Here is a 21,584-nt window from a genome sequence, read left to right as displayed (position 1 = left end):
TTTGGAAACAAGTTGAACTGGGGTACAGAATCTGCCAACAAGGTAAACTGTGGGCACGAGGAAAGCACAGCCCTTGTGCCATTGTTGGAAGACAGGGATCCTGTGATCCCCTTTGGGAACTGAGAAAGGGACACCGCTGCTAACAAAGACAGAGGCCCTACAATTCCTTTGTGGAACTGAGTAAACAGAGGGAGGGGATCTTCAGGGACAGCACCCACCAACATACCCACAGCATCACTACCCTTGTGGAGTTTTGGCATAACAGTGCTGGACTCAGTCCGGCCACCAGTTCCCAGTATCTCAGAAGGAGCACTCGAAAGAGATGCCCGCCAACATCAGTAGCACTGTGTCTCAACACGTAGAGCAAATTAGAAAACAAACAACAGAGAGAAGGGAAAATACAAATAACTAAGAGGTCCTCAGGGGAAGGACACCACAAAAAGAAATTCAGCAACCAGAACTCAACAACAATGACATGGAAGAACTTCTCTGCCTGCCAGGTAAAGAATTTAAAATTGTCATCATTAAAAAAACATAAAGAAGATGGAAAGGAAAAGAATGATATTATGAAAATAATTAATGAACATAAGAATGAAATTGAGTCCCTAAAAAGGGAAAGGAAAGAAACATAGGAGATCAAAAGATTAATGGATAAGGGGGTTGCAATTGTATGGGGAATATAAAAATAAAATTTATTTTAAAAAAAAAGAGATACAAATAAATGGCCAACAGCTGTTAAAAAAAAAAAAAGATTAATGGAGGAGTGAAAGAACTCTGGGGAAAGCAATGAAACAGAATTGATGAAATGGAAGAATGAATCAGTACTCTTGAGGATACAGAAAGAAAAGGAAAGAAAAGGAAAAGGAAAGAAAGAAGGAAAGAAATACGAAGGAAAAAAATAAGAAACATTATACACTCCTATGTTTATTGCAGCACTGTTTATAATAGCTTAGGTATGTAAATAACCTACATGCCCAATACAGATGAGTACATCAGAAAGATGTGATATATATATAATATATATATATATATATATATATATATATATATATATATATATACACGCACACACACACACACACCTTGGAATACTACTTGGCTATATAAAATAAAAAAATGAAGTTTTTTTTAATAAATTTTATTTTTATATTCCCCATACAATTGCAACTCCCTTATTTTGACCCCAATCCCGTCCCTCCCGCCCCCTACCCACCATAGAGTATCTCTGGTTCATAGTTTTTTGTTGATTTTGATTTTCACTTTCTTACAGTTATTCATTTTCCTGGTCCCTTATTTAAGTTTTCTAGATTCCTGCTATGAGTGAGACCATCTGGTATTTTTCTTTTTCTTTCTGGCTTACTTCGCTGAGCATGATCCCTTCCAGAGCCATCCATGTTGCTGCAAATTGCACGTGTTTATCTTTTTTGAATGCTGAGTAATATTCCATGGTATATATGTACCATATCTTCTTGATCCAGTCATCTGTTTTTGGGCATCTGCGCTGTTTCCAAAGCTTAGCTATTGTAAATAGTGCTGCTATAAATATAGGGGTGCAGGTGCCCTTTGGAATTGATGTTTCTGTGTCCTTTGGGTAAATACCTACGAGTGGAATTGCTGGATCATATGGAAGCTCTATGTTTAGTAGGTCAAGAAATCTCGACACAGCTCTCCATAGTGGTTGGACCAGTTTGCAATCCCACCAACAGTGCAGAAGAGTTCCTTTTTCTCCACACCCTCGCCAACATTTGTTGTTGCTAGTTTTTTTAATATGTGCCATTCTCACTGGTGTAAGATGGTATCTCATGGTAGTTTTGATTTGCATTTCCCTGGTTACAAGTGATGTTGAACATTTTTTCATATGCCTGTTGGCCATTTGCATTTCACTGTGGAGAAGTTTCTTTTTAGCTCTTCTGCCCACTTTTTGACTGGATTATTTTCTTTGTTGTTGTTGAGTCTCATCAGCTCTTTGCAGATTTTTGTGATCAGTCCTTTATCATTAGTGTTGTGTGCAAAAATGTTCTCCCAGTTGCTGGGGTTTCTCTTTGTTTTTGTTATTGTCTCTTTTGCTGTGCAGAAGCTCTTTAATTTGATGTAGTCCCAGCTGTTGATCTTTGCCTTCACTATCACTGCTTTGGGTGTAAAGATGTCTTTGATGTGAATATCATGTAGTGTTTCGCCTATATTACCTTCTATGTATTTTATGGTTTCAGGTCTTATGTCTAGTTCTTTAATCTATTTTGAGTTGATTTTTGTGTATGGTGTGAGGTAGTGGTCAAGCTTCATTCTTTCGCATGTAGCGACCCAGTTTTCCCAGCACCATTTATTGAACAAACTTTCTTTGCTCCAATGCATAGTCTTTGCTCCTTTGTCAGATTAGTTGACCATAAATCTGTGGGTTTATTTCTGGATTTTCTATTCGATTCCATTGGTCTGTATGTCTGTTCTTGTTCCAATACCATGCAGTTTTGATGATTATGGCTTTGTAGTAGAGTTTGAAGTCTGGGAGTGTGATGCCTCCATTCCCTTCTTTTTTTTTCAGGAGAGCTTTGGCTATTCGGGTTTTTTTGTGATTCCATATGAATTTCATCAATAATTGTTCTATTTCTTTGAAGAATGACATTGAAATTTTGATTGGAATAGCATTGAATCTGTATATTGCTTTTGGAAGGATGGCCATTTTAATAATGTTTATTCTTCCAATCCATGAGCAGGGGATGTCTTTCCATTTCTTTGTGTCTTTTTCTATTTCTTTTAACAGTGTTTTATAGTTTTCTTTGTATAGGTCCTTTACCTCTTTTGTTAGATTTATTCCCAAATATTTAATTTTTTTTGTTTCGATAATAAAAGGGATGGTTTTTTTTTTTATTTCTTCTTCATCAGATTTATTGTTTGTGTATAGGAAGGCTACTGACTTTTGCGTGTTGATTTTGTATCCTGCCACTTTACTGAACTGATTGATGAGTTGAATTAGTTTTTCTGTGGAGTTTTTGGGGTTCTCTATGTATATTATCATATCATCTGCAAATAGTGATAGTTTGACTTCTTCTTTTCCTATTTGGATTCCTTGGATGTCTTTCTCTCGTCTTCTTGCTCTGGCTAGGACTTCCAGTATTATATTGAAAAGCAGTGGTGAGAGTGGACATCCTTGTCTTGTTCCAGATCTTAATGGAATTGCTTTCAGTTTTTCACCATTGAGAATGATACTGGCTGTTGGCTTGTCATAGATAGCCTTTATGATGTTGTGGTATGTTCCTTGTATCCCAAGAATTTCAAGGGCTTTTATCATGAATGGGTGTTGCACTTTGTCGAAAGCTTTCTCAGCATCTATTGATATTATCATATGGTTTTTATATTTCTTTTTGTTGATGTGTTGGATAACGTTGATTGATTTTCGGATGTTAAATCATCCTTGTGTCCCTGGAATGAATCCTACTTGGTCGTGGTGAATTATCTTATGGATACATTGTTGGATTCTGATAGCTAAAATTTTATTGAGGATTTTTGCATCAGTGTTCATTAGGGAGATTGGCCTGTAGTTTTCCTTTTTTGTATTGTCCTTGTTCGGTTTTGGTATTAGTGTAATGTTGGCTTCATAGAACGTGTTTGGTATTGTCCCTTCCTTCTCAATTTTTTGGAAGAGTTTGTGAAGGATAGGCACTAATTCGTCTCTGAATGTTTAGTAGAATTCATTTGTAAATCCATCAGGTCCTGGGCTTTTGTTTTGGGGGAGGTTTTTGATTACCATTTCAATTTCGCTGCTTGTAATTGGTCTGTTTAGGTGTTCTATTTCTACTTTATCTAGCTTTGGGTGATTGTAGAGTTGTAGGAATTTGTCCATCTCCTCTAGATTGTTGAACTTGTTTCCATATAACTTCATAGTAGTTACTGATTATTCTTTTGATTTCTGCTGTGTCCGTTGTAATTTCTCCTCTTTCATTTATGATCCTATTTATTTGTGCTTTCTCCCTTTTTTCCTTTGTGAGCCTGGCTAGGGGTTTGTCTATTTTATTGATTTTTTCAAAGAACCAGCTCTTGGTTTCATTGATCTTTTGGATTGTTTTTTTAGTTTCAATTTCATTTATTTTTGCTTTGGTTTTTATTATTTCTTTTCTTCTATTCGTTTTGGGTTTTTTTTTTGTTCTTTTTCTAGATCTCTGAGCTTCGAGATTAAGTTGTTTGAGTTCTTTCTTGTTTTTTGATGTGAGCTTCTATTGCTATATATTTTCCTCTTATTACTGCTTTTGCTGCATCCCATACATTTAGGATATTGGTGTCCTCCTTGTCATTCAATTCAAAGAATTTTTTAATTTCTTCTTTGATCTCCTCGTTAGTCCAGTGGTCTTCCAGTAGTGTGGTTTTTAATCTCCATGAGGTAGGATAGTTCCTTGCCTTCTTTTTATGGTTTATTTCTAGTTTGATGCCTTCATGGTCAGAAAAGATGGTTGGTATGATTTCTATCTTTGTGTATCTGTTGATGTTTGTCTTGTGCCCCAGTATGTGATCGATCCTGGAGAATGATCCGTGTGCGCTTGAGAAAAATGTGTACTCCGTTTTTTGGGGGTTTAGTGTTCTATAGATGTCTGTTAAGCCCAAATGCTCTAGGTCCTTATTTAGAGCTTTAGTTTCTTTACTTATTTTTTGTCTTGTTGATCTATCCATTGTTGATAGTGGTGTGTTGAAGTCTCCCACTACGTATGTGTTTTCTCTGATGTCTGTTTTCAGAGATGACAACATTTGTCTGATATATTTTGGTGCTCCTTCGTTGGGTGAGTATATGTTAATGAGTGTTATTTCTTCTTGAAGTATTGTCCCCTTGATCATAATGTAGTGACCATTGGGGTCTCTTTTTATTTTTTTGAGTTTGAAATCTGTTTTATCTGATATAAGTATAGCTGTTCCTGCTTTCTTTTTTTGGTCCATTCGCTTGTAGGATTGTTTCCATCCTTTAACTTTGAGCCTATTTTTATCTTTTGTAGCTAAATGTGTTTCCTGGAGACAGCAAAAGGTTGGGTTTTGTTTCTTAATCCAGGCTGCAACTCTGTGTCTTTTTATTGAAGAGTTTAGTCCATTTACATTTAGAGTTAATATTGATATGTTAGCATCTGTATTTGCCATTTTGTTTGTCTTTCCTTTGATTTTATTTATTTATTCTCTTAATAACTTTTTTTTTTGGTCTTCTTTTGTTATTCGTCCCTCTGAGGTTCTGGCTTTAGGATTCCTTGTAGTATTTTTTGGAGTGGGGGTTTAGTCGTAATGAAATTTCGGAGTTTCTGTTTGTCTGGGAAGGTCCTTATTCTTTCTTCATAGAGGAAGGAGAGCTTTACAGCATAGAGTATTCTTGGTTGACATCTGTTTTCTTGGAGTCTGTTCACTATGTCCCTCCACTCTCTCCTTGCCCGTAGTGTTTCTTCAGAGAAGTCTGATGTCAGCCTGATTGGTTTTCTTTTGAATGTTATCTGTTTCTTCCCTCTTGTCAGCTTCATTATTTTTTCCTTGTCCTGGATTCTTGGGAGCTTTACTATTATGTGTCTTGCTGTATTTTTCCTTTCGTCGTGGAAGTTTGGTGTTCTTCTTGCTTCTTGTATATCAATTTTCAGCTCCTTCTTCGCGTTTGGGATGTTCTCTTCAATTATCTCCTGGAATAGTTTCTCTGTTCCTACATCTCTCTCCTCTCCTTCTGGTATTCCTACAACAATTATATTTCCTTTCCTCATGGAGTCAGATAGTTCCCGAAGTCTTTCTTCGTTCTTTTTCCTTCGTACTTCTCTTTCCTTTTCTGTTTTGGTTCTTTTTATTTCTGTGTCTTCAAGAGTACTTATTCGTTCTTCCATTTCATCTATTCTGCTTTCATTGCTTTTCCCAGGGTTCTTTAGTTCCTCCATTAATTCTTTGATCTCCTGCATTACTTTTACTTCCCTCTTTAGGGACTCAATTTCATTGTTCTGACCATTGTTTTCCCTCTTTAGGGACTCAATTTCCTTCTTCTGATCATTGTTTTCCTTTATGACTTCTGTCACTTTTTTAATCATGGCAATTTTAAATTCTCTTTCTGGAAGGCTCAGAAGTTCTTCCAAGTTATTGTCGTTGCAATCTGGGGGGTGGTTTTCTTTTTGTGGTGTGCTTCTTTCCTGAGGAGTTGTTTGGTTGCGTGTGGTTCTTCTACTCCCTGCTGTCTGTTTTCTAATTTGTCATATGCATTGGGACACTGTGTTGCTTGGACTGGCCGGCATCTTGGGTGAACTTCTCCACTCCCCTCTGGCTCCTCCAGGAGCCATCTCTGGCTTCTGGGGGAGCTTTCTGCTGGTTTTAGGCAGTTTTTACTGAAGAAATGTCCCTGATCTAAAATGGCGAAGCGGGACGCAGTCCCTTTGCATCCGGTCTCCGGCACATCTTCTGCGCGCCTGGTCTGCCCCGGACGTGGGTGCCTTCTCCCTCTGTGGGCTCAGACTGCTGGTTGGAAGGGGCCTGGCATGGGCTAACTTCCCAGCTGGCCACTGGGTCCTCCAGAAGCCTTCTACCCTTTTCAAGAAGTCTTTTCTTAAGAAATTTCCCTGTTCTATGGGTGTTAGTGACTTTATTTTTGGTCGCTAGGTGGCGCCAGAGATCTCTCCTATTGTCCTTGGGGGGCTGCTTTTCGACGCCCCCACCCCCCTGTGGGACAGGGAACAGAGCGAGAATGGTAGGGTAAACCTCAACGGCTTTGGGGTGCTGTGTCTGCCTTGTGCCCCACCGTCGTGGAAAACCCACGCCCCGAATTTCGTGCCCCGGGTCTCAGTTCCAAAGCCCTCAGGTCCAGGACGCGGGCTGTAGCCCAGTTCAGTGGCGCGGGAATGGCGCCTTTTGCACCCCGCTCCCGTGCCTGGGCGCCTGGTTCCTGCTTACTCAGTGAGCGACTTTCACCTCAGTGAGGGCCTCCGCGCGTCTCCCCGCAAGCCTAGGTCGCAGGCACGGGGACCTGGGCAGCCGTGATCCCCGTTTGCTTTTCAAGAGCGCCACTTTCCCGCACAAGCTTACCTGCTGGCCCGGGGCTGTGTGCAGGTCTCCAGAGTCTCTGTTGTTCTCTAATGGAGCCTGGAGCCGTTCACTCACCTCCGTGGCGAATCCTTCAGGGTTCTCCACAGCTCCAGTTCACGGGGTGTGGTGGCTGAAATAGTTCCTTTCCACTCACAGTCCCACTTGATGCCTAGTTTGTTCTTGTTGGTCGTTTTAGTTTGTTTTTTTTCCTCCTTTCTGTTGGTCGGAGAGTGCCGACTTTGTGGGTGGGGGAGGGTTGCAGGGTTCGGAGCTTTCCTCCCTTCTAGTCCTCTTTTATGGCAACTTTCTTCTTCGGGTAGTTTGCTGGAGTCGTCCGTTTATCTTCTGTGTCCCAGTTCTCACTGGGACCTGCCGCTTTTCCTCCCTATTAACTTTTTTTTAATGGGAGATTTTACTCACAGCGTCTCCTTGCCACCATGTTGATCCACCTCTCAAAGTGTTCTTATTTGTGACAATATAGAGGGAACTGGAAGTGAAATGTCAGAAAAGGAAAAAAATACCAGATAGTTTTACTTATGTATAGAATATAGAGAAAACAAAGGATCAGACCCAACTGAATCAATAAGAAGCCTTAGAAATTGAGGCTACTAAGACTGTGAACACAGGAAAGTGCATCTATGACTTGCCGTTTTAGAACAGGGACCTTCCTTCAATAAAGACTGCTTCAAACTGGCAGAATGCACCCCGCAGAGCCAGAGGTGAGCTGGGATGCACCCCCACGCCAGGCCCCTATTGGCAAGCAGTCCAAGCCCAGAGGGGGAGCGGGCAGCCAAGGTCGGGGCAGACCACACACGCATGAAAGAGTATCTCCGACTCGCCATTTTAGAACAGGGACCTTCCCTCAATAAAGACTGCTTGAAACCAGCAGAAGGCTCCCCACAGAAGGCTCCCTGTGGAGCCAGGGGTGAGCTGAAGGCCCCCACAAGACTGGTCCCCACTGGCAGGGAATGGAGTCCAGAGGGGGATCCAGCGATTTGGAGCCCAGAGTGTAATCCAGCTGCTCCACCTCCAGGGAAGTCTGTGGCACTTCAAGACACACCTTTGGAATTAAACAAACACAGAAGGGGGAGATACTCTGTAACAGTGACCATTAACATACTCAAAGTACCACTGTCTCATTTACTTCTGGCATAACAGTATTTGACTTGTTTGGACCACCAGTTTCTGAAATCCCAGAAAGAGCACACCAAAAAGATGCCGGCCTGTACCAGTGGTACAGTGTCCCAACACATAGGGCAAATTAGAAAACAGGCAGCAGGGAGAAGAAAAACTACATGCAACCTAGCAACTCCTCAGGAGAAAGACACACCACCAAAAGAAAACCACCCACCAGATTGCAACGACAGTGACTGGAAAGAACTTCTGAGCCTTCCAGAAAGAGAATGTAAAATTGCAGTCATTAAAAAACGAACAAGTCATAAAGGAAAACAATGATAAGGGAAAAATAATCAATGATCAGAAGAATGAAATTGAGTCCCTAAAGAGGGAAGTAAAAGAAATGTAGGAGATCAAAGAATTAATGGAGGCGCTAAAGAACTCTGGGAAAAGCAATGAAAGCAGAATAGATGAAACGGAAGAATGAATACGTACTCTTGAAGACACAGAAATAAAAAGAACCAAAAGAGAAAAGAAAAGAGAGGTAAGAAGGAAAAAGAATGAAGAAAGACTTCGGGAATGGTCTGACTTCATGAGGAAAGGAAATATAAGAGTTATAGGAATCCCAGAAGGAGGGGAGAGAGACGTAGGAACAGAGAAAATATTCAAGGAAATAATTGAAGAGAACTTCCCAAACATGAAGGAGCTGAAAATAGACATACAAGAAGCAAGAAGAACACCAAACTTCCATGACAAAAGGAAAAATACAGCAAGACACATAATAGTAAAGCTCGCAAGAAGCCAAAACAAGGAAAAAATAATGAAGCTGACAAGAGGGAAGAAACAGATAACATTCAAAAGAAAACCAATCAGACTGACATCAGACTTCTCCGAAGAAACACTATGGGCAAGGAGAGAGTGGAGGGACATAGTCAACAGACTCCAAGACAACAAATGCTGACCAAGAATACTCTATCCTGCAAAGCTTTCCTTCCTCTATGAAGAAAGTGTAAGTAGATTCCCAGACAAATAGAAACTCTGGAATTTCATTATGACTAAATCCCCACTCCAAAAAACACTACAAGGATTCCTAAAGCCAGAACCAACAGAGGGATGAATAACAATGACAGAAGGCCAAAAAAAAGTTATTAAAAGAATAAATAAAAAAAACAGAGGAAAGACAAACACAATGGCAAATACAGATGCTAACATATCAATATTAACTCTAAATGTAAATGGATTAAACTCTTCAATAAAAAGACACAGAGTCACAGGCTGGATTAAGAAACAAAACCCAACCTTTTGCTGACTCCAGGAAACACATTTAGCTACAAAAGATAAAAGTAGACTCAAAGTTAAAGGATGGAAAACAATCCTACAAGCAAATGGACCAAAAAAGAAAGCAGGAACAGCAATATTTAGATAAAACAGATTTCAAACTCAAAAAGGTAAAAAGAGACCGCAATGGTCACTACTTTAAGATCAAGGGGACAATACTTCAAGAAGAAATAACACTCATTAACATATACTCACCAAATGAAGGAGCATCAAAATATATCAGACAACTATTACCATCTTTGAAAACAGATATCAGAGAAAACACGTATGTAGTAGGAGACTTCAACACACCACTATCACCAATGGCTAGATCAATGAGACAAAAAACAAGTAAGGAAACAAGAGCTCTAAATAAGGATCTGGACCTCATGGGCTTAACAGACATCTATAGAACACTAACCCCCCAAAAAATCTGAGTACACGTTTTTCTCAAGCGCACACGGATCATTCTCCAGGATTCATCACATACTGGGACACAAGACAAACATCAATAGATACACCAAGACTGAAATCATACCAACCATCTTCTCTGACCATGAAGGCATCAAACTAGAAATAAACCATAAAAAGAAGACAAGGAACTCTCCTGCCTCATGGGGATTGAAACCCACACTACTGGAAGACCACTGGACTAGTGAGGAGATCAAAGAAGAAATTAAAAAATACTTTGAGTTGAATGACAAGGAGGATACCAATTTCCTAAACATATGGAACGCAGCAAAAGCAGTAATAAGAGGGAAATATATAGCAATAGAGGCTCACATCAAGAAACAAGAAAGATTTCAAAGAAACAACCTAATCTCAAAGCTCAAAGAACTAGAAAAAGAACAACAAAATACCCCCAAAACCAGCAGAAGAAAAGAAATAATAGAAATCAAAGCAGAAATAAATGAAATTGAAACTAAAAAAACAATCTAAAAGATCAATGAAACCAAAAGCTGGTTCTTCAAAAAATCAATAAAATAGACAAACGCCTAGCCAGGCTCACAAAGGAAAAACGGGAGAAAGCACAAATAAATAGGATCACAAATGAAAGAGGAGAAATCACAGCAGACACAGCAGAAATCAAAAGAATAATCAGAAACTGCTATGAACAGTTATATGCAAACAAGTTCAATAATCTAGAAGAGATAGACAAATTCCTACAACTCTACAATCACCCAAAGCTAGATAAAGAAGAAATAGAACACCTAAACAGACCAATTACAAGCAGCAAAATTGAAATGGTAATCAAACACCTCCCCAAAAACAAAATCCCAGGACCTGATGGATTTACAAATGAATTCTACCAAACATCCAGAAACAAATTAGTGCCTATCCTTCACAAACTCTTTCAAAAAATTGAGAAGGGGGGCCTCCCCTGTGGCACAGGTGGTTGAGCACCGTGCTGTGAGGCTGTCCGCAGCCTCTGCAGTGCGGGTTTAATCCCGGCAGGCCGGGGAGAATCCCACATGGTGAAGCAGACCTCTCCTGACTCGCCCACTGCTCCCCTCAGTGGTGTATTTCATCAGTCTGCTTGTTCTGTTTCCCACTCTGTATCTGGTGAATCTTCTCAATCTCATGCATCTGGCCTGTACCCCAGTTTTTGTATAAAAATAAATAAATCTTTAAAAAAAAAAACTGGGAAGGGAGGGATAATACCAAACACATTCTATGAAGCCAACATTACACTAATACAAAAACCAAACACGGAAAACAGAAAAAAAGAAAAGTACAGGCCAATCTCTCTAATGAACATGGATGCAAAAATCCTCAATAAAATTTTAGCTGTCAGAATCCAACACTGTGTCCATAAGATAATTCACCACACCAAGTAGGATTTATTCCAGGGACACAAGGATGGTTCAACATCCAAAATCAATCAGCGTTATCCAACACATCAACAAAAAGAAATATAAAAACCAAATGATAATATAAATAGATGCTGAGAAAGCTTTCGACAAAGTACAACACCCATTCATGATAAAAACCCTTGAAATTCTTGGGATACAAGGAACATACCTCAACATCATAACGTCCATATATGACAAGCCAACAGCCAGTATCATTCTCAATGGTGAAAAGCTGAAAGCATTTCCATTAAGATCTGGAACAAGACAAGGATGTCCACTCTCACCACTGCTTTTCAATATAATACTGGAAGTCCTAGCCAGAGCAGTAAGACAAGAGAAAGACATACAGGGAATCCAAATAGGGAAAGAAGAAGTTAAACTATCACTATTTGCAGATGATATGATAATATAAATAGAGAACCCCAAAAACTCCACAGAAAAACTAATTCAACTCATCAGTCAGTTTAGTAAAGTGGCCGGATACAAAATCAACACGCAAAATCAGTAGCCTTCCTATACACAAACAAAAAATCTGAAGAAGAAGAAATCAAGAAAACTATCTCTTTTATTATCGAAGCAAAAAAAATCAAATACTTGGGAATTAACCTAACAAAAGAGGTAAAAGACCTTTGCAAAGAAAACTATACAACACTGTTAAAAGAAATAGAAGAAGACACAAAGAAATTGAAAGACATCCCCTGCTCATGGATTGGAAGAATTAACATTATCAAAATGGCCATCCTACCAAAAGCAATATACAGATTCAATGCTATTCCAATAAAAATTTCAATGACATTCTTCAAAGAAATAGAACAATTATTGATGAAATTTATATGGAATCACCAAAATCCCCAAATAGCCAAAGCTCTTCTGGAAAAAAAAAAAAAAAAAAAAAAGAAGGGAATGGAGGCCTCACCCTCCCAGACTTCAAACTCTACTACAGAGCCATAATCATCAAAACTGCATGGTATTGGAACAAGAACAGACACACAGACCAATGGAATCGAATAGAAAATCCAGAAATAAACCCACAGATTTATGGTCAACTAATCTTTGACAAAGGAGCAAAGAATATGCACTGGAGCAAAGAAAGTTTGTTCAATAAATGGTGCTGGGAAAACTTTGTTGCTACATGCAAAAGAATGAAGCTTGGGGCCTTCCCGGTGGCGCAGCGGTTGAGCTCTGGGTTGAGAAGCTGCCCGCAGCCTCTGCAGCGCCAGTTCGATCCCTGGCCACCGGAGGAGGGTCCCACATGGCGTGCAGACCTCTCCTGCCACCCGCTGCTCCCCTCAGCAGTGTACTTTGGTCCTTCTGCCTGCTCTGCTCCCTGCTCTGGCTCTGGTGAATTCTCTAACCCTCCCGCGCTTCTGACTGTACCCAGTGCTTGTATGTATAAATAAATAAATAAATCTTAAAAAAAAAAAAACCAGAAAACAAAAAATGAAGCTTGACTACTACCTCACACCGTGCACAAAAACCAACTCAAAATGGATTAAAGAACTAGACAGAAGACCTGAAACCATAAAATACATAGAAGAAAATATAGGCAAAACACTATATGACATGCACCTCAAAGACATCTTTCCAGACACGTTGCCCAAAGCTTTGATAATGAAGGCAAGATAAACAGCTGGGACTAAATCAAATAATTAGCTTCTGTACTGCAAAAGAAACAATGACCAAAACATAGAGAAACGTTACTGACTGGGAGAAAATTTTTGTACACAACACTAATGTTAAGGGCTGATCACAAAAATCTACAAAGAGCTGATGAGACTCAAACAAGGAAAATAATCCAGTCAAAAAATGGGCAGAAGAGCTAAAAAGAAACTTCTCTGAAGAAGAAATGCAAATGGCCAACAGACATATGAAAAAATGTTCAACATCACTTGTCATCAGGGAAATGCAAATCAAAACTACATGAGATCCCATCTTTCATCAGTGACGATGGCACATATTAAAAAAATTAGCAACAACAAATGTTGGCGAGGTTATGGAGAAGAGGGAACTCTCCTGCATTGCTGGTGGGAATGCGAACTGGTCTAGCTACTATGGAGAGCTGTGTGGCGATTTCTTGAACTACTAAATATAGAGCTTCCATATGACCAGCAATTCCACTCCTAGGTATTTACCCAAAGGACACAGAAACATTAATTTCAAAGGGCACCTGCATTCCTCTCTTTATAGCAGCACTATTTACAATAGCTAAGCTATGGAAACAACCCAAATGCCCAAAAATAGATGACTGGATCAAGAAGATGTGGTCCATATACACCATGGAATATTACTCAGGAATCAAAAAAGATAAACACATGCAGTTTGCAGCAACATGGATGGAGCTAGAAGGGATCATGCTCAGCGAAATAAGTCAGAAAGAAAAAGAAAAATACCGGATGGTCTCACTCATAGCAGGAATTTAGAAAACCTAAATAAGGGACCAGGAAAAAGACTAATTAATGCAAAGTAAAAATCAAGATCAACAAGCAGCTATAAACCAGAGACACACTACGGGGGGTGAGGGGGAGAGAAGTGGAAAGGAAGGCTAGGGTCAAAATAAGAGGGGTGCAATTGTATGGGGAATATAACCAAAATGATAATGCATACATTGTGCAAAAATGAAAAATGATGTAAGAATTACATAAAATAAAATATTAAAAAAAAGAAATTGAGGCTACTGGAGGGGTAGGGACAGAGGGGAAAGTAAAGTGAGGAGTGGGCACAATGGACTGTGGTGAAGGACTCTGGGTATCTTTGTGGTAGATGTGTGTAGTGACATACATTTGAATTGGTGTGATCCTATATCTGTGAATCATAATGTAAACAATGTCATCACAATAATTTTAAAAAATCCTTTTATTTATTTTTGCTTTGCCAGTCTCAATTCTTCTCATTTGTCTGTTAATCATCCAGTATTTAAAAATTCAATATACCAGGGAACTTGTCTTCTGTTATTTGAGTACATTACATTTAACTTTGTTTTGGAGTTTTAGAGGATTTGTTTGTTCCTGAGGGTCTCTTTTCTTTTCGTGATGATTGATGGTAGGATGTGAAGATGATATTTTTTTTAGGATGGTACTCTTTCATTCCCAGTCAAATCCACATCTTCTCCTGATATTTTCTTCTGAACATTACCTGAATATCTATCTGGTCATGGTGAGTGCCATTCAGCCTGCAGACTTCCATTTAGTGGGTGTCTGACTAAATTGGGGTTAGATGAACATAAGGTTGTACTTTCAGTATTAACCAATTTAGTTTTTAAGTGTAAACACATGACAAGTCAGCTTCAGTAAACTATAGACAAGCAGCTCTGAGTAAGACAGAGGTATTTTACAAAACTTGAAGCAAGGTTATACAAACAAAAGCCTGTATATAAATAATTATAGATCTATTAGGTTTGTACATCTTGGAATTTTCAGATATTTTGGAGATCATGATTACAGGGCTTGAGTTACATTTATGTAGACTTCAAGAGGAAAGAAGACTCCAGTCTACATATGGATTATATTTCATATTTTAAAAGTATTTTTTTAAAGATTTATTTATTTATTTATTTATTTATACAAGCACAGGGTATAGTCAGAGGCACGGGAGGGTAAGAGAATTCACCAGAGTCAGAGCGGAGAGCAGAGCAGGCAGACTGACGAAGTACACTGCTGAGGGGAGCAGCAGGCGGCAGGAGAGATCTGCGCGCCATCTGGGACCCTCGCCCGGTGGCCGGGGATCGAACTGGTGCTGCAGAGGCTGCGGGCAGCTTCGCAACCCAGCGCTCAACCGCTGTGCCACTGGGGCGGCCCCTTAAAAGTATTTTTAATATAAACTTCCATCTTTTTAAAATTTATTCATGTTCTTACATTGTTTTAATTTTTGGACATTATTTGATTTTCCCCATCAAATGTCCTTGTAATTCCACCACCACCATACTACCCCTGATCCATCTCCCCTGTTACTTATATCTTCCCTTACTGTTGTAAATCTTAGTATCAGTCCCTTATTGGTTGTATGATGGCACTGCGCTCAACTGTCTGCGCTACCAGGGAGGCCCAAATTAACATCTATTTAACTTAAATGTCTGATGACCAAGTCAGTGTTTGAATTTTCCCATTTCCTGAATAATGTGGGCTAGACATATTAGCTGTCTTTAAAAGTTGATTAAATATGGATTGTTAAGTTTGCTTGACTCCTAACTCAGAGGATTCTGGGGAGTCATATGTTATAACAGCACTTCCTTTTAATCTTCTTCTGTAAAATGCCCTGTTGGTGAATATGACATAGATGATATAATTTTATAGAATTACCTATTAGTAAACAGTGATCATGAATTACATGAGTTTTAATGACATAAAAAATACAAAAAAACTAATTGTTTAATTTCTAAATGAGGTTCAGTTTTAGAAACTATTTCAATAAGAAAACAGCCATCTCCTTTGGATAAAAATGCAACTTGTGATCTGCTTCAGATTGTAGATGTTTTCATGGAGAACAGTTTGATTCAGCAGTGTACTTCCTTCTTGTTGGATGCTTTGAAGAATAACCGTCCAGTTGAGGGATGCCTCCAGACTCGCCTGCTGGAGATGAACCTGATTCATGCACCTCAGGCAAGTGACATTTAAAAGCTGAAGCCGGGCCTCCCCGGTAGCACAGCGGTTGAGCGCTGGGTTGCGAAGCTGCCCACATCCTCTGCAGCACCAGTTCAATCCCCGGCTGCTCCCCGGCCACATGGTGTGCAGACCTCTCCTGCTACCTGCTGCTCCCCTCAGCTGTGTACTTCGGTCCTTCTGCCTGCTCTGCTCCCTGCTCTGGCTTGGTGAATTCTCTCACCCTCCCGCGCTTCTGACTGTACCCAGTGCTTGTATAAATAAATAAATAAATCTTTAAAAAAAAAAATCTACAGTGTTTAAAAATAAATAAATAAATAAATAATAAAAGCTGAAGCCAAGGGACAGAATGGCCATTTTGGAGTGTGTGGGACTTGAAAACCTGAACACAGAGGCTGTGGTCTGGGTGGTGCTCATGCCAAAGGTTTACCTTTACCTCAGTGTGTTAGGGGGAAACAATGTCCTTTGCAAACTCCACACAGGCTTTGTGGACTCCACCCCGACTCCAAATCCCATGACCACCAAAGGGAGTGTTGTAAGGACCAGAGGGTGGAGTTAAGCAGCCATGTTTTCTGTTTGGGGATATAACCAGCCATGTCAGCTGGGGTCTTGGACTCGCAGTGCTGGGCTTTTAGCCAGCTCTTGGTGGGTCATTTGGGATTCCAGGTCAGTGGAATGGGTAGGACGCATTTACGAATTTATTTCCCTCTTTTTCTCCCTGAGTTATTCATTTCCTCATTTCCCCTTTCCTTGTAAATAAACCTTTGATTAACCTTTTGTGTGTGCCTGCAGTTTAAGTCTCCTTTAAACGCACAGGTGAAGGCCCACAGTCAGGCAACTCGTTTTATATTGTGATTGCTCTGTAACAAGTGGATAGTCTCCAGAACTTTCTTTTTTTTTAAGATTTATTTATTTATTTATACAAGTACTGGTACAGTCAGAAGCGCAGGAGGGTGAGAGAATTCACCAGAGCCAGAGCAGAGAACAGAACAGGCAGACTGACAAAGTACACTGCTGAGGAGAGCAGTGGGCGGCCGGAGAGGTCTGCGCGCCATGTGGGAACCCTCACTCAGTGGCGGGGGATCGAACTGGCGCTGCAGAGGCTGCGGGCAGCTTCGCAACCCAGCGCTCAACTGCTGCGCCACCGGGGAGGCCCTCCAACACTTTCTTACAAGTAATTTCTTGAATCCAGCCTGGAAGACTTCAGTAGAAACAGTTACAGTTGGGGATTCAGCTCTCTGGTTTTGTTTTTTCACCTGGTAAAATACATATAACAAAAGTTTACCATGTAAAACATTTAAAATGTGCCATTCTAAGTCCATTTTTAATGTTGTGTAGCATTTCCAGAACATTTTATTAATCCAACCAGAAACTGTTTCCATTCTTCACAGCTTATTTCCTGCCTCAGCCCCTGGTAACATCAGGTATACTTTCTGTCTCTCTCTCTGTTTGCCTATTCTCGATGATTCATGTATGAGTAATCATAACATTTGTCCTTTTATGTCTGGCTTTTTTCACTTAGCATTCTATTTTGAAGATTCATCCACATTGTAGCTTGCAGAATCTCATCCCTCTTTATGAATACCACTCCAATGTATGTGTAGACCATATTTTGCCTCTCCACTCATCTATCTACAAGCATTTGGATGGTGTCCACTTTCTAGGTATTGTGACTAGTATTGTGGTGTACATTCATGTACAATTATGTTTGAGTACCTGTTTTCAGTTGTTTAAGGGCATACAGAGAGAAGTGGAGTTGCTGGATCATGTGGTTGCTCCATGTATGTGGTAGTCCCATGTATACCTTTTTGATGTGCCACTATACTGTATTCCAAGCAACTGCAGCGCTATCATTTTACATTCCCACTAGCTGTGTGTGAGGGTTCCATTTCTCCACATCCTTGCCAACACTAGTTATTTTCTGAGTATTTTTTTCCCCCATAATATCCATCCTAGTGAGTATGAAGTGGTATCTTGTGATGGAGCGTTTCTTGACCTGAAAAGGTGGTAGTAGGCAGGGGAGGAGCCATGTGTGACTATGATCAAATCACATGCATGTGCTAATTTTCATTAAATTTGGATATATACCTAGGAAAGGAATTTAGAGTAATTTATGTCAAGCTGTTAACCATGTTTGTCCAAGTTGATGGGATTATAGAAGTTTACTTGTTATATGTCTTCTGATTTGTCTTTCTTTAATCATGTATTGTTTTTGTAATTAAAAATAATGTTTATTATGTTGTTTTGTTACTTTAGGTTATCAGATCCACAAGTTAGCTGCTACCATGTTATTAATTTGTTCATTGGTATTCTGTTGGACTGTTAGGACTTGTTAATTGTATTATGTGACAGTTTTTAGTTAATGAGCTTTGAAACAGAAACTAAGCCCCACTCAGAAACTCAGCAGACAAACCAAACCCCAAGCGGAGGCAGCCTGGGTAGGCATGTGCTGGGCACATTGCCTGGAATATCAGGGCAGTCTTCCCCTGATGTCTGGTAACTTCTTTCCTGGTATTTCTGTTTTCTAGGTTCTCTAAACAAAGTTGTTTTGTAACCTGGGGGAAGTATTTCAAAATAATAGTAAAGGTAGGTCTAAAGGAAACAAAGGGCAGGGGTGCAGCCCGTGGCTGGGACTGTTTTCTCTGTAGGGAGTGCAGAGCATCCATAAACCTGGAGCAGCATGGTGTTAGACCGGCCTGTGGTTACTACGTGTGTGGTGGTGCTCCGTATCCTAAAAGGAATGGAGGCATGTGCTAGGTAGCTGGTGAAGGGTGTGCAACTCATTCAGACTAGCTTCTGGTTAGATTTCAAGAGTGGACTGAACCAGTGACAGTGCTTCATGGCAGGGTGTCAATCTTCTGCACACACCTGACCCTACAGCCTTGTGTGCCAATGCAGCTCTTCAACTTGAGAGGACAGGCCTTGTGTGAAGGTGCTCAGGTGACTTGGAAGGATAGTCAGAGCTCTGCTCTAACCCACAAGCAGCCACTGCTGCTGTGGAAGTATGGCTGTGATTGGGGTCTAGACAGCAGAATGTCTGAACTTCCCATCCTGTGAGCACTGGGTCCAGAGCTGTACTTTGGGGGGCATGGTTGAGCTGCTGCTCTTAAAAAGTTATTGCTCCTGTTCAGGCTTGCTTGCTTTCTTTCTGCCTACAGTTCTTTCTTTCTTTAAAATACAAGTCAAATTCACTAGATTTGTCTAATCAGCAATGGTGATCTTGCTGGTCTTGCCACTCTTGGACCCAAAGTGCTCCTTGCCTTCCACTTATTCATGCCCTTCTTCACCTTGCCAAAGACCACTGCTTTCCATGCAACCACTCAGTCTTGGTAGTGCAGATGAAAACCTGGGAACCATTTGTGTTGGGCCCAGCATCTGCCATTGACATGCTCCAAAATGAAAATCTCATCATCAAATTTCTCCCCATAGATGGACTTGCCACCACAAATCCTGGAATAATTCTGTGAAAGCAGGAACCTTGATAACCAAATCCTTTCTCCTCATTGCTCAGAGCACAAAAGTTTTCTGCTATCTTTACAACTTTGTAAACAGCTCCAAGGGGGTGAGGCTCAAGGGCTTGCAATGATACTGAAGAATATGGTTGGTTTTACCATGGCTGTGCAATGCAGGGAGTCAGGCTATAGTGGCTTTTGCAAGGTGGTACCTGTTCAGGCTTTCTTATTGGACTTCCTGTTTTACAGGTTGCAGATGCCATCCTTGGAAATCAGATGTTTACTCATTACGATCGGGCCCATATTGCCTGTCTCTGTGAAAAGGCGGGCCTCCTGCAGCGAGCACTGGAGCACTACACTGACATGTATGACATCAAGAGGGCTGTGGTCCACACTCACCTCCTTAGTCCCGAGGTATGGCACATCACTGGGGCACTCCTGTTGTGAACAGTGTCCACTGGTCAGTAGGGTCACATGCTCCCAACCTTTTCTTGTTGGAAGTTTTGTCTCCCCTATTTTGAGCCTTGTTGCTACCACGAGCAATTTTCATTCAGCCCATGCACAGATCCCACTTGTTTAGCTGTATGTCTGGGCCCATGTCACCTCTTTCTGTTGTCAATTTTTACTTTGTTTAAAGAAAACCTTTTAACAGTGGCACTCCTTGCAGGAGTGTCTGAAACTGTTAGTGAAAACTAAGCAGTCACTGCATTCTGATTTATAGAATAGGCTATAATATTAATACTGGGGTGTCACAGGGTCTGTGGGAGCTGTTGGAACAGTTGAAGTCAGTGTCTTATCCCAAGTTTACTCCTGGGTCTCACTTATTGCCAGGAGGTATAGTGGTTTTTCAGTTCTTATTTTAAGTGGAAATTCTTTATATTTTTGACTTCCAAGGGGAAAAAACTACTTATTTTGTCAGTGTTGGTAGCATCAGAGACAGTACACAGTTGTAGACAAACTCTTCCTTTTTTCCTAGTGGCTCGTGAATTTCTTTGGCTCCTTATCAGTGGAGGATTCTCTGGCATGCCTGCATACTCTTCTTTCTGCCAGCATCAGACAAAATCTTCAGCTGTGCGTGCAGGTAGCCTCCAAGTACCATGAGCAGCTGGGCACACAGTCCCTGGTGGAGCTCTTTGAATCCTTCAAGAGTTACGAAGGTAAACCATTCAGCCTCTGGCCAACTGCTCAGGTGTCACTGTCTGCCTGACTAACCTAATCATTTGCCTGCAAAGACTGGAGCAGAATGTTGCATTAATCACCTCAGGTCCTGCTATCTTGTATGTCACTCAGCTTAGATAGCCTTTTTGATGTTTGCAGAAGAAATCAGTAGGGAAGTATAGAATCCCACTTGTGTCCCTGGAACTTCTGTAGAATGGTGCAACTCTGCATCACTTGGTCTGCCACAGAATTTATCTGAAACCCTGAGCTCATGGTGCTGGAGCCCATAGCCCTGAGAGGGTGGGAACTCCCCTGAGTAAGAGCTCCATGGAGGCTCCAGTGGAGTGTGGATACTAGACTGGTAGGCTTCTGATAGCACACAGAGAAAGTGTGCTGGCCAGGGGATGGACTTCCCAGCTTAGGGTCTGTTAGGGACAGGCTGAGGCTATCTGGCCTGCACAGGACAGAAATGCCTATTTGTCTGGTGGGGCATCAAGCTACTGCCTTGTACCTAGTGAGCCTAGGAAAGTGGAGGAGTGAAGGCAAAAACATAACCTTAGGGAGCTGATCTTCTCATCAGAAGATGCCATTACAAGAAAGGCCAAAGCAACAATTGGGTGACACTGGGCTGGGAGATGGCAGTAGGGTAGTATTAAAGCTGTGGGTTCTGTCCCCAGATTGCAGCTGAAGACATTCTTAGAGAAAGTGGTAGTTTTCTCTGGTGTACTGGTCTTGCTGTTAACACCAGTACCTCATGGCTGGCTCAGTGATTAAGAAATGAACAACCTGGGGCCTCCCCGTTGATGCAGTGGTTGAGCACTGGGTTGCAAAGCTGCCCGCAGCCTCTGCAGCGCCGGTTCGGTCCCCGGCCACCAGCGAGGGTCCCACATGGCTTGCAGACCTCTCCTGCCATGGCTGCTGCTCCCCTTAGCAGTGTATTTCGTCCATCTGCCTGTTCTGTTCCCTGCTCTGGCTCTGGTGAATTCTCTCACCCTCCCTTGCTTTTGACTATACCCAGTGCTTGTATAAATAAATCTTTAAAAAAAAAAATGAAATGAACAACCGCTGATGAATCTCCA

At 40.9% G+C, this 21,584-nt stretch overlaps 1 protein-coding gene across 1 annotated transcript in view; it reads left to right on the top strand.

The window, feature by feature from the left end:
- Nucleotides 1-21,584, top strand: part of CLTCL1 (clathrin heavy chain like 1) — a gene marked incomplete at both ends in the record, with an annotated part of 148,746 nt that overhangs the window by 78,946 nt on the left and 48,216 nt on the right. The window contains 3 exons of the mRNA XM_084245481.1: nt 15,758-15,895; nt 19,597-19,761; nt 20,324-20,504. Of these exons, the coding sequence (XP_084101607.1) occupies nt 15,758-15,895; nt 19,597-19,761; nt 20,324-20,504 (484 nt within the window). The remainder of the gene's footprint in view (nt 1-15,757; nt 15,896-19,596; nt 19,762-20,323; nt 20,505-21,584) is intronic.

Source organism: Talpa europaea (genome assembly GCF_964194135.1).
Source record: "Talpa europaea genome assembly, chromosome: 10".
NCBI lineage: Eukaryota > Metazoa > Chordata > Mammalia > Eulipotyphla > Talpidae > Talpa > Talpa europaea.
This window is presented reverse-complemented; position numbering and strand designations above follow the sequence as displayed.